The 15,531-nt window shown below is 55.5% G+C and overlaps 1 protein-coding gene across 4 annotated transcripts in view; it reads left to right on the forward strand.

Moving 5' to 3' along the window:
* The window catches only part of RAB11FIP3 (RAB11 family interacting protein 3), a 115,580-nt gene extending 100,055 nt beyond the window's left edge, over window positions 1-15,525 (forward strand). For all 4 annotated transcript variants that reach the window (XM_019648738.1, XM_019648740.1, XM_019648739.1 and 1 more), the window contains 9 exons: window positions 1,047-1,082; window positions 5,939-6,032; window positions 7,229-7,332; window positions 10,421-10,561; window positions 12,556-12,637; window positions 13,456-13,593; window positions 13,797-13,952; window positions 14,045-14,185; window positions 14,275-15,525. In XM_019648738.1, coding sequence (XP_019504283.1) covers window positions 1,047-1,082; window positions 5,939-6,032; window positions 7,229-7,332; window positions 10,421-10,561; window positions 12,556-12,637; window positions 13,456-13,593; window positions 13,797-13,952; window positions 14,045-14,185; window positions 14,275-14,388 — 1,006 coding nt within the window. In that variant the 3' untranslated portion in view covers window positions 14,389-15,525. The remainder of the gene's footprint in view (window positions 1-1,046; window positions 1,083-5,938; window positions 6,033-7,228; window positions 7,333-10,420; window positions 10,562-12,555; window positions 12,638-13,455; window positions 13,594-13,796; window positions 13,953-14,044; window positions 14,186-14,274) is intronic.
* The last annotated feature ends 6 nt before the right edge of the window (window positions 15,526-15,531 follow it).

Here is a 15,531-nt window from a genome sequence, read left to right on the forward strand (position 1 = left end):
TAGAAGTCTGCTTTCCCTTAGAGGTATATTTTCAAATTGTAAACTCTGTCACTGGACTGCCAGTCTCGTCCCTGAGAGGTCAGCTAGGAAAGTAAGTCCGTCCCAGCCTGTTATTTTCAAGGAGTCTCAATAACATTAGGACAAAACTCAATTTGTGTTGAAATACACAGTATTAGTCAGGGTCCCATCAGGAGAGGGAGCTACACAGTGATTTGAACAGGGAAAGTTTAACAAAAAGAATGACTGACTGTAATGGGATTGGCTAGTAAGAGTCAAGAGAACTCAGAAAAATACAGGAACAGCATCTGTGGGGAGCAGCCAGCCCACCCCCATCCAGGCTGACATCCCACCCTGCTGCAGAGGACATGGCCATGGCAAACTCGGTGGTGCTATACATGGGGAACTTCTAGAACATGCTGGAAATCTGCCCCCTGGCGGGGGGTCTTACCAGGGATACTTTGCTACAAAGCTGCCAGAGCTTATGTCAGGAGAAGCTTTTGGGCACTGGGTGCTGCTGGGTGCTGGCTCTGGGGAAGCTGCCCAGGTGGGAGTTTGGAATGTGACATATCTGTGCCTAAACTAAAACCGATGACAACACTTTGCTATTACAAACAAGCCCGTGCTACGTTTCATGTAAGGGCCTCTGATGGCCAGCCCTTTGGAAGGTAATTTGGCTTCAGAAGCATTTGGGATGTGGCATTGGCCGATGGCCTGGACCCAGTGCAGCCAGCTGGCAGTCTACGTGCTGGGGTCGGCCTCAGACCTGGGGTCTGACTGTGGCTCCATCAGAAATGTCTCTGGGGGTGGAATGACGCAAATAACACTTTCTGAGGCCTTGACAAGCCCCTGCGATGGCTCCCGTGTCCCTGAATGTTTTGCTGAGTGGGCCTTTCTGTGCATGGAGCGGACCCTACGAGCACCGTGCTGCATGCCTGAGGACGCGCCCCCCCATCACTATATCTCTTCAGCCTGAATTTCCTGTTTCCTCCCGTTCCTCCCATTCTGTTCTCTGACACGATTTTCCTGTTTATTTTGATTTTGCACAGTCCAACGAGGCGGCTCTCCAGCAAGAAGGCGGCAAGGTAGGAGACCATTGCTTCCTTACTGAGATGTTCTGAAAAGCATCACCCTGCATAGCTCCTTAAAAACGTGTTTAGAAAATACTGTGTGCCAACGTATTTTTCAAAACTTGGGAAAATTACTTCCATGGTTTGGGATTGAAAATAATTTGAGGGGATGGGTTGTGAAAAGAATTTCCAAAGGTGTGGGTTGGGACGTGAATTTGTGACCGGGAAGTTGATGTTGGAAGCTTTTGTCATTCCTCCTGTTTTATTGAGTATTCACCACAAGATCTGGAAGGGGGCCGATGTCCCCACATGTCTGCTGTAGGTTAACCCACTGGTAGAGAGTCCATGAGGGGCCTGATCTCACACAGCCAAACGTGATGGAGCCCAGGTCTGGGTCTGCCTCTTTCAAAGGCTGCGTCCTTCCCACCCCCACTACTTCCCCAGGGAAGGAAAAGAGGAAGGAGATGAGCCTAACTCTGGGTTTCTAAAGAACACGCTTTTGTGACTATTCATTCACTTTTCCGTCTTGGATCCAACCTATTGGTTTCCTTCAGTGAGAGATGACAGCACACACATTTATCCTCTTCCTGCTATGCTAGCTCTAAAGACAAGTTTCACAGGCTTTACCAGACACCAGCAGCTCTTCCCACGTGTAATATGTTACTATGTTTCCTTTTTAAGACAAGTCATTGCTTCTCCTGGAGTTGGTGATTGTCTTCATGTTTTTCTCTGCTTCCTCTTTTGTCCTGCGTGTCCTGCGAGCTCCTACCTCCTCTGCCCAGCCCTCTCACAGGACCACAGGCAGCACTGTGTCTATGTGGACGTTCCCTCCCAGAGCCTCTGCCCTTTGCTGTCTGGATATTTGTTTCAGATGTTGAACCATCTCACTCCCTGATCCTCTGTCTTTCTTTTTTTTATTAAATCTCCATTTTTTGTCCAGCACATATTCCAGTAGTTTCTTGAGAAAAGAGGTGCCCAGAAGATAAATTTTTGTGACCTTGCTAGATTTTTTATTCTTATAGTTTGGCTTTGTATAGCATTCTGGGTTGTAAATAATTTCTCTTTAGAGTTTTTGAAGGCATCACTCATTATCTCCTAGCACTAGGGCTGCTGCTGAGAGGTCTGATGCTTTCTGATTTTTCTTTGTAACCATTTTTCCGTCTCTGGAAGCTTTTAAGATGTTGTCTTTATCCCTGTAGTTCAGAAATTTTATGCTGAGTCTTATAAGTCCTTATTCCCATTAATTATGCTGGGCTGGGTGAAAGTCGTGCTGTTCCAATCTGGAAGCTTCTGTCCGTTACTTCTCGGGACCTTTCTCGAGGTGTTTCTTTGATAGTGTCCTCTGTTCCTCTTGCCACTCCTTCTGGGACTCCTGCTTGTGGCCTCACATGCCTTGTCGCCTATGTGCCTCTCAGCTCTGGCTCTGGCTCCTGTGATGCACGCGCCACCAGCTTTTCCTCCCCTTCTCTTCCCTGAGTTCCATCTGGGCTCTGTCCTTCCTGTTAGAGGTCCCCCTCAAACAGCCAGGGGTGTGTTCTCTGTGCGTGTTGGAGTGGTTGCTCTCAGCTGGCAGGCGGCCTCTGGCCTGCATGCGGTGTGGACAAGGCCCCTGTGTCAGCAGTCTTTTTACCAACCAGGCCAATGGTTTACCCGAGTGGAGTCCTGCCCGGCTGCTGGCGTTTGGAGAGCCGCACTGGGCCCGCCATGATGTCTGCAGACCATGCGTTCCATTTGCAGGCTGTGTGTCCTGAGTCCAGGGCTCCTCTGGGTCTAGGAGAGTCCTTCTCTTCAAGGGTGTGGTGGACACTGCCCCTCCCACCCTCTCTGCTCATCTCTACTGCCCCATTCTCAGGTGCTGGTCCTTCCTGGGTTCTCCAGAGGGAACTGGCCACAGAGACACTTGCAGCGTCTCACTGGTTGGCTCTAGCCCTCCTCCCACTGCCCTCCAGTGCCCAGTGCCCTGGACATCTCTTTCCTGGTGTCATCTGCTTATGCTCTCCTTGTCCTGGAGAATATAAACCTTTTGGTTTTCTTTCTTTTTTTTTTTTTTTTTAAAGATTTTTATTGGGGAATTGGGGGATGGGAACAGCGCTGGGGAATTGGGGGAAGGGGAACAGACAAGTTGCTGTCGTTTTGTTCTTCAGTCTAGTTGTGGAGGGCGTTGCTTCACTGGCCCAAGTTGGCACCATCATTGCGCTCTTCCCGGGTGAGGCAGATCAGTCGCCGGCTTCTGGATGGCCGCTCACTGCGGCTGCTGGCCGCTCACGCTGGCTGCTGGCTACACACAGTAGCCCATGGCAACCCACTGCCACAGGGGCTGCAGCCTACGCCGTCGCAGGCGACTCATGGCAGCCCAGCTCCAGGTTGAGCTGTTGTTCAGCATCTTAGCTGTAGAGGGCAGTGTCACTGGCCCTCATATGTGGGATCCGAACTGGGGCCCTCTAGCATCCCAAGCCAGTTCTTAACCATCACGCCACTCGGCCGGCCCTTTTTTTTTTTTTAATCATCTTAAGGGCTAGAGGAAGCAGAGGTGACAGTCATCAATCCACCTTTTCTTTCCATCTTTCTCCATCACCCCTTTGAGAAAAGCATCCAAATTCTTACAGATGTGATGTTCATACTTTAATCTAGTTGAGTCGTCTCCTCTCAACCTCCCAGGTCTGGGACATGGAGGGCCCCTGGGGCTGGGAGGGGCCCAAGTCTCCTCAGCCTTTGGGCTATGTCTGCTCCCTCCTTTGAAATGCCCTCTGAGAACCTGAGTTTTCCTTCCCAGATGCCCTTTGGTATAAAAAAGCCCAATCCACAGGTATTTGCAGTTCGAGTTTACAAACAAAGGCATATTTAGCAGATTGTACATACACACAATTTTAATCTGCTGCTGTTTTCCCCCTAACACTGCCAACAGAAATCTAGGGAAACTCAAAATAACTGCTGTAATTTCACTCTTCACAGTGTTTCTGCCCTTTGCATGTGGCCTCGTGGCTGGATTATGGGTTTTAGAGCCACCAGCTCTGGCCTCTGGGTCCTGGCTGTGTGCCTGACCTGGACGGCAATGGCTCTGGGGTCGTGTGTGTTTGAGGACCCTGAGGCACCGGCACAGAGCCGGCCTCAGGAAGGGAGAGAGCAGCAGCGGGACCACCAAGGGCAGGAGGTGGGTCTGGGGTGGATGACACGAAGTATGCGGTTTTGGCACCTGGAGGCCTGCCCACCAGCCTCTACCTGCCTCCCTTTGCGATGATCAGGCATTTCCATAGCCCCCTCTCCTGGTAGGTCTCCTGAGTGGGGGTGGGTATAAACACACAAGCCCCTCACCCACCATTTCTTAGGAAACTTAGCCTTCCCCTGAGGCGGTCACATGCTGGGTGCTTGGGGACTGGGTATGACCTCCCATCCCCATGTCCAGCTGTTCAAAAGTTCCCTGAGTCCCTTGTAGAAGCTCAGGACCAGGTAACAGGCCCCGGGCCGTGGCCCCTCCACAGCGTGGTCTCTGGGGGTGGACAGCTTCCTGTCCCAGGGTTGGCATCAGGAGCTCATGTTTGGGGCCAAAGTTATGGGTGTTTGAGAGCAGCAGTTGGAGAACATGATGGCCTGTCTGACATCCTACATTTCGGGTTTAGCGCCCTGCAGGGAATCAGGTGAAATCCACAGCAAGGTGCTCATATGTCCCACCCAGGGGACATTCAGGGCGCTCGTGGTCCCCATGGGTGAAGATGCCCTTTTTTGTTCCCCTTAGAACATTTCTGGGAAAATAGTTTAAGAAATGTACAAGTTCGATCAGCACTAGAAAGGAAATAGAACTTGATACCTTTGATAAATATAATGTAGAAATTTCAGTGTCATTTTTAATGGCATTTTATTGAATTCTTACCCTGTGCTATGAGGAAGAACTGTTTATATCTATATCTGTCTATCTATCTATCTATCTATCTACCTAAAACCTCATTTAAACTCTGCAATAGCTGCAGATCCCCATTTTATAGGAGAGTAAGGCTCAGCAAGCGTGAGTGGCTTTCTCAGGGTCACACAGCTCTGAGCATCAGGGTGCCACCTGGGAGCCTGGGCTGGTATACGCAGACTCTGTCCAAATGCTCTGAGAGTTTGACGTGCTCCAGGTAAATGACAGCTGATACTGTATCACCATAACTAACAAGATTGTCTCTAGGGTGACTTTGAACAAGTGTTTGCTGAGCACCTGCCCAGTTGGCTAAGGAAGGCGCTCCAAGGGTGTAGCGCCCCAGAGGTGGGGTTTGCAGGACAGCCGGGGCCAGTGCCCACCTGATGCCTAGGCTGCGCGGCCCCCAACATGGCCCACAGGGTTGAAGACCTGTGTCTACTGGTGCCAGGTGCTTGGAGCTGCTACTGCAGAGGACAGTCGCACCTGTGCGCCTCCCCAAAAGAGACCCGAGAGACCCCTGGCCTCTCGTTGTTGCTTCCACCAGGAGTACATTTGAAAATCAAGTATCAAGATGCATGTAGGTGACGTTGTATGCAGAAGTCATGGTGCCGAATTAATATTTCATGAGCCTGCAGTGGAAGATGAGATTATTTCATATCACAGGGAGGAACGGCTTTGCGTTTATTGCCCGAGTACAAAGTACCCTCGCCCCGTCTGCTGGTGGGAAGTTGGCTGGTCAGGCTCCAAAGAGCAGAAGGAGGACTCTGCACACACAGAGTGCAGCCGGCTTGCCCCAGCCCCTTGGTCATAGCGTCCTGCCCGGAACTCCCTCCAGTGGAGACCTGGGCCCCCGGCTGCCAGGTCTTGCTCTTCAGACTGACTTGATGTGCTCATGTTTAAGGAACTTGCCATTGGCTCTTGCCTTCATTTCTCCCTCTTCTGCTGAAGGACTGAGCCTATTTTTTCTTCTCCACAGGCACCTGCACCAGTCCGGGGCCCTGACCATGGAGGCCCTGCAGGACCCTCCGTCGGACCCCATGGAGGGCATGGAAGAGGACATTGCGGACAAGGTAGGACTGGTGGACCCCATGCAGACACCACAGCCCCGATCTCAGGACTTGTGCTGGCGGCTTTGGCCTCAGGGGTGGGCCCGTGTTGGGGTATGTGGGGTGCATTTGGGGCGCCGGGCCTTCTCCTGGCAAGCAGATAGAGCACTGTGAGAAGTGGTGATGGTGCCACCAGGGTTAATGAGGTCCTCTCCCCGCTCCTGCATTTCACGTACATGGAAGAGGGAGCCGAGGGAACGGGAACAGAGCAGTGAGTGCCAGCCGCTATCCGCCTGTGTTTGTATCTGGTCTGCTCAGGGAGCATTGACACTCAGAGACTCAGCTCTCCAGGGCCCCTGGAGGCAGGATATGGGGGCGCTTGAGGTTTCGGGGAGGCGGGCACTCAGCCTGCAGTGATCACATAGTCAAACAACATGCGAAATGGCCTGTTCCCTGAGAAAGGAGTCTGGTGACTGGGTTATGTGGGGCCGGGCAGCCATCTGTGGTGAAGACCCCGAGCTTTTCAAGGACCAGCTCCAGCAAGAGGGGAAAAGGAGGGTGGCAGCACACATCCCTCACCTCCTCCTGTACCCTATCCTGTCCTCCCTCACTTGCTCCTGTCCCCCTTCCCTTCCTCCTGTTCCCCCTCACCTCCTCCTGTACTCCCTTCCCCCCTCCGGTACTCCTTCCTGTCCCCCTCCTCTCCTCTGGGACCTCCTCTCTATAGCAGCTGCAGTACCTGCTCTCAGAGCCGCCTCTGGCGCTCAGGGCTGGCCTTCTCTCCTCCTACCACCTGTGTGATATGTGTCTCCCATCTAGTTAGCTTCCTGAGGAGGCAGAGACCAAACCCCCCAGGCCTTTCTGTCCTTTGAGTCCCCCAGTCCATGCTCCCTCCATGGGTTGGGTCTGGCAGAGAGCAGGTGCCTCTGCCTGTGGGGGACCCGTAGCCTGGCTGCCCCACGCCCCCTCACAAAGGCGCCGTTGGGGCACTTTAGGCCTCTCGGGGTCCCTGCTGACACCTGTGCTTGTGGTTTTGAGGCCATGGAGTGCTCGCTGTCCTTTCAGATGCCCGTGGGGCCACACTCCTCATTTATGGGGACAGTCTCCATGAACAAGATAGACACACCTCCAGCTGAGTGGGCACTGCCTCCTAAATGGTTGGCTTGGGAGTGTGGACTGTCTTGCCTCTTTGATTCTCAAGCCATTGTCTCGCTCCCGAGGTTGTCTTCCTAGAGAAGCGGGTGTCGGAGTTGGAGAAGGACACGGCCGCCAACGGGGAGCAGCATAGCCGGCTGAGGCAGGAGAACCTCCAGCTGGTGCACAGGTGAGCGTGCGTGTGCTCTTCACCTCACAGTGTGGGCGGGCGTGGCTGCTGCATGCAGGCCAGGCTGGCACTCACCTGGAGCTGCCCTCCATCCCGCTGCTGGTGCCAGCCCTGGGGATGGTGCCAGGTGGCCTTTTGACCATGTCTCTGACCTAGCGTAGTCCTCAGCCCATGTAGGGCCCCAGAGGAAAGAGCAAGGGGAGGGCCACCCTCACCCCTCAGGAGCAGCCGAGGCCAGCAGCCAGACCACCCACACAGAGCACCTGGTGGAGGCCTGTCCTTGGGCAGCGGAGGCTTTGCTGGGGTTCCAATGTGGGGCCTCCGGCCTGTGCCCCCATGTCTGACAGCCCGTCCGGAGGACAGAATGCTGATCACAGGCCCTCATTTCTAGAGACGGTCTCCGTGGCTCTGACAGCTGCTATGCTTTTCTTGCTTCTCTCACATCATCTGGTTTCATCTTTATGATCCCTGTGAGGCAGATGCTGCTGCTGTCCCAATTTCACAGATGAGGAGGCCGAGGCTTAGGGAGCTTAGGTGACTGCCCAGGGCTTCAGGGGTGGGGCCAGTGCCTCCAGGGCCCCCCACAGTGGGTGCATAACCCGTCCTGGGAGTGTGCATGCAGGTCCTCGCAGGTGCTTAGCCACAGAAACAGGGAGTGGGAACTGCTGGGTACGTGGCGGGATGTGCCGTCTGACTCTACCAGCGAGAGCGCTGAGGAGGAAACACTGGATGTGCAAAGTGAGGAGTAACTACTGTGTTTGCCCAGGGCGTGGGGCTCTTCCCCACTCCTATTCTGTGACTTTTCATAGAACACTGAGTTTCAGCGTTTTGAAACCAGTCCTGCCATGGAACCTCACACAGTCTGCAGCTCTGTGCTTCTCGTGCAGAGCACCGTGCGCTTGGCCCAGAGGCATCGCTCTGCGGCTGTGCTGCCTGCCTGTGGCTGGTGCTGGGGGTTGGGGGGCGAGGCGGGAGGCAAGCCTGCAAGCCATGAGAGGCAGGAAGCGTGGTGTGAGGGCGATTACACAGGAGGTTGTCCTCGCCAGGCCGCTGAGGCCATGTCTTGGCTCTGATGCACACTCTGTGCCCTCAGGCCAGGGCCCATCCTCACAGGCTCCGTTTCCACACCTGTGACCGGAGCACATGGACTTGAAGCTCTGAACAGCACTGGACAAGGTCCACACATCCTCGCATGGTGTTCACCTCACAGGCTCCGGGACGCTTAGCTCCTTCCATGATGTTTCCATCCTGGATAGTACTGACTTCTGTGGCCTGTTCCCCAGTGTCATTAGGCCCATCTGCTGTTGGGAAGCTGAGAAGTAGAACACGCCATGCTCACTCGTCACTTTAATGGAGTAAAAATAGGTCGTCTTGTGCAGTCGAGACCCCGCCCTCGGGGTTTCACGGAGTGCCAGCCAGGGCTGTGCTTCAGAGCCGGGGGCGGGGGTGCCAGTGCCGCGCTAAGTCTGTGCCGCATTTCCAGAGATGTGTGTCAGTCCCTCTCGCCCTGTCCTTGCCCAGGGAGGTCTGGAGGGGCCACCAGACTCTTTTCTCAAGCCGACTGGTGAGGTTTAGTCTAATCCGATGAGCAGTAACCAGTTACCCACATATGTACTGGGAAGTCTGTGCTCCACCCCACCCCAGGGTCAGCCGCGTCCAGTTCCTGTGGGTGTCTCCTCTGGTGTCGGCCCCACTTCTCCTACACAGCATGTTTCTGCTGCCGTTTCCTGGTGTTTCCCGTGGGTCACACGCTGCCAGCCCCTGCCCTGCCGCCATCCCAGGAATTCCACGTGCGTTGGGTTTTTATTTTCTGGATCCCACATTTTCTTTTTTGCTCATATTCTGAGGAGGACGTCCCTAACCGTTGCTTGGGGAAGGGCGTCTAGGAGCAGGGTCTTTGAGATATTGCATGCCTGAGCCTGTCACCCTCATCTGACAGTGGGGCTAGGGCTGGGATTTGACTCGGAAGTCAGTTACCTTGGAACTCGGTGGCTCTGCTGCCTCTGGCCCGAGCTGCGTCCGGGACACCTGGTGCCGCTGTGTCACCTGTTCTCATCTTGGACACACAAGGGCATCCTGTTGTTTCCTGTGCTGGGCACGTGTTTTCCAGCCTTTAAACCTGGAAAGTATGCCCCTCAGCTTCAGGAAGATTTCTGGAATTATTTCTGTAGACGGTGTCTTTCATTTTCTTACCTGTCTGAACTTCTGTTCAAAATATTAGACCTCCTGGACCTCGCCTGTCATTTTCTTGACTTTCCTATTCTTTCTCTGTGTAATATCCTTAGTTTTCTCCTTCAACTCTTCCATTGAATTTAAAATTTTTCTTCTCTTAGTTTTAATTTCTAAGTTACTTTTTGTCATGTTTCTTCTGGGACATCACCCCCTATGTTGTGGATATGGTATCTTAACTTTCTGTTAGTTAACAGGGCTTCTCCCTCTCTTTCCTGCATGATGTGTGTTTCCTTTGAGGTCCTTGTTTTTCTGTTTGCTTTGGCCACTTTGTATTAAAAGCTTACCTGTGGGGTGGCTGATGATCTTTGGCCATCTGTTTACTCTTAGGTGTGAGGCACCAAGAAACCCTGTGTGTGGGGACGGCTTGTGGGCTCCATGCCACCCGTGGGCAGGGCCTGGAGCCCTTCTCTTTGGGATGGTCAGTTCCTGCGTCCTGCGGGTGGGCGTGGTGGCCTGGGAACAGGCCAGGGTCAGGGCCCCTATGTAAACATCCCCTTTGTCCCTGTGTTCTTGCTGACACCTGCCCTTACCTCCGCCATGGGTGACTTGGGTGGGGCTGGTCTGTACCAGGCCCCCAGCCTGGAGTGTCCTTGCAAGGTACCTCGGGGGCGCTGGTGGGCTTGTGTCCATTGGAGGGTCTCCTGTCCACACATCACCCTCTATGCTGGGCAGAGACTGTGGGGCGGGTGCGCGCCCATCTCCTGCTTCAGAACCGCCTTTGACCAGAGCTGTGGGTGGGAAGTCTCGGCCTTCCTGTCCTTCTCCAGAGAGGGGCAGCCCTCTCGGGGTCCTGATGCAGTGTCCAGGCCCCGCAGAACGGTAGAAAGTCACTCCCCTCCTCCCATGGCATTCACAGAGCCAATGCCCTCGAGGAGCAGCTGAAGGAGCAGGAGCTGCGAGCCTGCGAGATGGTCCTGGAAGAGACGCGGAGGCAGAAGGAACTCCTGTGCAAGATGGAGAGAGAGAAGAGCATCGAGATCGAGAACCTACAGGCCAGGTAGGCAAGGCCGCCGCAACCCCTGAACAGTCGATGAGAAAATGCGGTGGGTGCTGTCGTGAACAATGCCCCCTACCCAGGAAGGTGCCATGTCTAGCTAGGAACAAGCTGGATTTTAGAAAAAGTGGAAAAAACTGTAAAACTCCACCAAAGACCACAAAAGTCCTGAATTCAAAGACTGATTCGACATGGATGTCTCTGAATCTATCTCTAGTCAGTGTTCTCTGTCAAAATATCAATCTTTTTTAAAGACAACTTGACAAAATTACCTTTATGCTCCTCTGGAGGCATAAGCCTTAGATGAGTCAGGAAAGGTGGGGAACAGAGAAAGGGGGGGACACGCTGTGTATAAACTTACATTGCAGGCACAGGCAGTGCAGCAGCCCCTTGCTGCTCCAGGACAGCCGTGCCCTGTCCAGGCACTTAGACTGGAAGCATGTGGCACACGCTTACAATTACACATGCGAGCAGTGGTTCTCTTAAATTGCTGTTTGTCAAAGAAAACCCACGGATGACATCAACATCCTTTTGCAGAGAAATGGTGAAAAAGGGCATCTTAGATTTCCCTCTCATTCTCACTCCCAAAGCTCTTCCCTGAGTGGGTAGTGAGGGTGGGGGGTATTTCATAGAATTTTGTGGGGATTTTTTTACTTAGTACCACTTTTAGAATTCAAAATACAGTAGTTTTAAATATTCATGAAAGAGGACTCAACGTTCTTTAGCTTGTGTCCCTCTCCTGGTCTGCAGCTCCCTGGGAGTGTGGGGGGCAGAGGAGGCCTGTGGAGGGCTACTGAGGCCCCTGCAGCCCTGGGTCGGCACCCTGGGGTCAGCCAATTGTGGTGTACCCTCCTCAGTAAGGGGAATTGCAGAGTGACAGGATGGTGAGGACAGCTGGCTTATGGAAAGGAGCCACGGCTCCCTGGAAAGTGGGGCTGAGTCTGTAGCCGGGACAGAGCAAAACCCACCGGAGCCTAAAGCACCTTGTGTGCCAGACAGCAGGGAAGTGCTCGGACAAGCACACACAGTGACAGGGCAGGTCCCAGGGATGCGGGCCAGTGGAGGGTCAAAGTCAAAGCTGGAACAATTTGAGCAGCACACTAATAACGATACTGCTGGACCACGACCCACAGTATAACTAAGTGTGATGATAAATAAATGGGGAGAAGACACAAATCTTCCTCGCAGAGGAATTCCAAATGATACATGGAGACGCCCCCTCGAGGGGGTGGCATTGAGTCCTCCCCTCCCCTGGAGCGTGGGCTGGACTCGGTGACCAGCTTCCAGAGGACAGAGAATGGATGGGAAAAGTAGAACTTGAAGGAGAGCACACCTGGCACACACACCTTGACCAGGTGATCAGGTCAGCATCAGCCATGATGATGGGGCACCTCACCTCTGTGGGTTTCTTCCCAAACCCATAACCCATCTAATCATGAGGAAACACTAGACATACCCAATCTGAGGGACATTCTACCAAATATTTAACCAGAACTTCTCAAAACTGTCAAGGTCATGAAAACCCAGGCGAGTCTGGGAGACTGCCCCAGAGCACAGGGGGCAAAGCAGACTCCTCAGTGCAATGTCCTAGGAGGGATCCTGGATGGAGAGGGGCACTGGTGGGAAAGCTAATCGCGCCCATGCTTCGGTGACCAGAATGTCCCAGCACGGGTGTGTGGGCTGTGATGAGCATGCTGCGGTGATGAGCAGATGCCACCAGGGGACGCTGAGAGGGCATGAGGCCCACAGGGACTGTGCACTGTGTTGTAGCTGCTGTCAGTCTGAAATTATCTCCAAACCCAAACTGTATTTAACAACCGTCCTGGCCTGTGAGAAAGCTTCGACTTAGAGCATGTGTGTGGATGCCTAAGGGCTGGGCCGTGGTGTTGTGGGGTAGCCTCTGTGGTCCTTGGGCAGCTCTTAGCGAGGTTTCCGAGACGCTTGGCCTAAAGGGCGGATTCCTAGGGAGTGGGTCCCAGCCTCGTTCTGTGTACCAGGCTACAGCAGCTGGATGAGGAGAACGGTGAGCTGAGGTCCTGCATGCCCTGTCTGAAGGCCAACATCGAACGCCTGGAGGAGGTAAGCTGCCAGCCGGAGCACCGGGCGGGCAGGGCCAGGCTCTGCACTGTGTGGGCACCGAGGTCAGCTGGAACGGCCTACAGCTTTCCTGCACCCTCTGCACCTGATGCTTGCTGGGGGTCCAGGTTGTTTAAAGCGGGGCAGCTGTGAAGCCAGCCAATGGCTGCACCGCAGGCTGGGACACTGTGCAGGCTGGGGATGCCAGGCCCTCCTGGGCCTGTGCATCAGGGAACAAGCTCAGCTCAGGCTGCCGTCCGTTTGCTGGAAGATGCTGGACCCTGTCTGGCTTCCCAAATTTCCCACAGACGCAGGATCCTTGGGCACAGAGGTTCACGCTTAGATTGGCCCGTGGTCTGAATCCAGGGATGGTGTCTGTGAGGGGACAACTTCAGCTGGACCCCTCATGCTCCATGGTGTAGATGTTCAGAGAGGCCTCCTCCCCTGCCCTCCCCTTGCTGCCCAGTGTCCCCGGGAAGCGCTGAGCTCTGACGTATCCTGGCTGCCATAAGCAGCTCCCGCTGAGTGGCCGAGTTAGGCCCTGCTCTTGCCTCCCCGTAGAAACAGTCCCTGTGGGCGGGGATGGGGTGGGGACACCCGCACCAAGAGCCCCAAGGCCCACGTGCCTCGTGCGCTGCGCTCAGGTCGCTGCAGGTCCTGAGAGCACATTCCTGTGTGTGCGCCTGGGTCCTGAGGGGAAGGCTTAAACGCAGCTCCATGGGGTCGGTGGACTGAGAGACGGTTGGGACATGTGCGGCTGCGGAAAGCCGAGTGAAGGGTGGCAGGCGAGTGTGTTCACAGCAAGTGTTTCACTCTCGTAGGAGAAGCAGAAGCTGCTGGATGAGATTGAAGAGCTGTCGCTGCGGCTCAGCGACGAGCAGGAAAACAGGAGGAAGCTGGGGGACAGACTGAGTCATGAGAGGCACCAGTTCCAGAGGGACAAGGAGGCGACCCAGGAGGTGAGCACAGGCCTAGGGGACCCGGCCATCACTCAGCCAGCCCCCAGCATCCCCGGGGCCCATCTGGAGTGCGCTGTGGCTTTTAACTGCCACGCTGGGCAGAGGTGCTGGGTGCGTGGTGATGTCTGGGAAGGGCCTTCAGCCCAGTGCAGGGGCTCTGAAACCCGGGACTGGCTGACACCACCGGCCCGGGGCTCCCACAGCTCATCGAGGACCTGCGCAAGCAGCTGGAGCACCTGCAGCTCTTCAAGCTGGAGGCCGAGCAGAGGCGGGGCCGCAGCAGCAGCGTGGGTCTGCAGGAGTATCACAGCCGCACCCGGGAGAGTGAGCTGGAGCAGGAGGTCCGCAGGCTGAAACAGGTGCAGCTGGGACACCCTGCACCCCACATGGGGCAGGGGGGCACGTGGGGGCCACAGCCGGGAGTCACACACTGTCCTGTCACCCACCTCAGGATAACCGTAACCTGAAGGAGCAGAACGACGAGCTCAACGGCCAGATCATAAACCTGAGCATCCAGGGCGCCAAGAACCTCTTCTCCACATCCTTTTCCGAGTCCCTGGCTGCAGAGATCAGCTCCGTCTCGCGTGATGAGGTAAGGGGGTGGGCCCGCCACCCCCAGCCCCCAGCCTCCAAGGTGTCTGCCATCTGTGTGCCCCGTGCCCACCCGTGCTCCCCCCACAGCTCATGGAAGCCATCCAGAAGCAGGAAGAGATCAACTTGCGTCTGCAGGACTACATTGACAGGATCGTTGTGGCCATCATGGAGACCAACCCGTCCATCCTGGAGGTCAAGTAGAGGCAGGAAGGCCCAGCCCAGGCTGATGCCGGACCCCACCAACGCCCGGAGAGGCACACACAGGCCGAGACCAGCAGGTCCTGTGCCCAGAGCCTGGAGCACACGGCTGGGCTGGGCTGGGCTGGGGCTCCTACAAGTGGGGCCGTGGAGGAGGAGAAGGAAAGGGGAGCCCCAGGACTGGGGCCTCCAGCAGGGGCTGAGCCTGCTTGCAGCTCTGGCCTTCCCCTGGTCCCCTCCTCTCTGCAGAGATGTGGGGACAGTGTCTCAGGCTGGGGTGAGCCCCTCCATGAGCTCCCTTCCGAGTGCAGACCACCTGCTGTCCTACCTTATCAGGGAAGAAAGGAAACGGGTCCCTGCCCGGGGTGCTGCCACCCATGCCTGCACAGGCACCAACCTGGTACCACCCAAGTTTCAGCCACTCCTGGACAGCGAAAAGGCCCCAGGACCCCCATGTGGTGTGGGAAAGACAGGCGGTGTAGCTGGTGTGTGTCAGGTCTGACCAGGAGCTGTAGGGCCTCCGTGCAATTTCCTGGGGCCGTCTCCCAGCCAGAAGGGGCGTTTCCATCCAACTTCAGGCCCAGGGGCCCCTGGCCATGCAGCTGTTCCCACAGTTGGACCCTCGCTGCAGTAACCCTTGAGGGCTCTGACCCTCCCATGGGGGCTTGGGGCAGGAGCCTGTGCTCTGAAGTCAGGACATGAGAGTAACTGTGTGGAACGTTCTGTCTGGACAGGCTGGACATTGCCAGCCCCTTCTGACTGCAGGGGTGCAGGCAGGGCGTGGCGAGGTGCTGCTGCCCCGTGGGTGTGGCATTCCTGGCCTACAGGAGTCCCCCCCTCCTGTGTGGATCTTGGTTGCCCCAGTGAAGTCCCCGTTTCCCAGGTCAGAGTCCGAATGTGTCCTCTGGGAGTCCAAAGTCATTAAAAGTTGTCATTCTTCCCCAGGTGCAGTCTGCAGGAGGCAGGGCAGGGCAGGCTCCAAGGACGCAGGTCAGGAGCAGAGAACAGGCCTTCCCAGCGGCTTGGGAGTTCTTTGAAGGAGGCCCTTGCCCGGCTTTGCACTGCAGCTCCCCGGTGCCTGTGCTGGCAGGAACAGCAGTGTCACCCCCACGGGGATGCTGGGCCTGCCCCCTACCCCCCCCCCAG

The sequence above is a fragment of the Hipposideros armiger genome, unplaced genomic scaffold (assembly GCF_001890085.2).
Source record: "Hipposideros armiger isolate ML-2016 unplaced genomic scaffold, ASM189008v1 scaffold_126, whole genome shotgun sequence".
Classification (NCBI taxonomy): domain Eukaryota; kingdom Metazoa; phylum Chordata; class Mammalia; order Chiroptera; family Hipposideridae; genus Hipposideros; species Hipposideros armiger.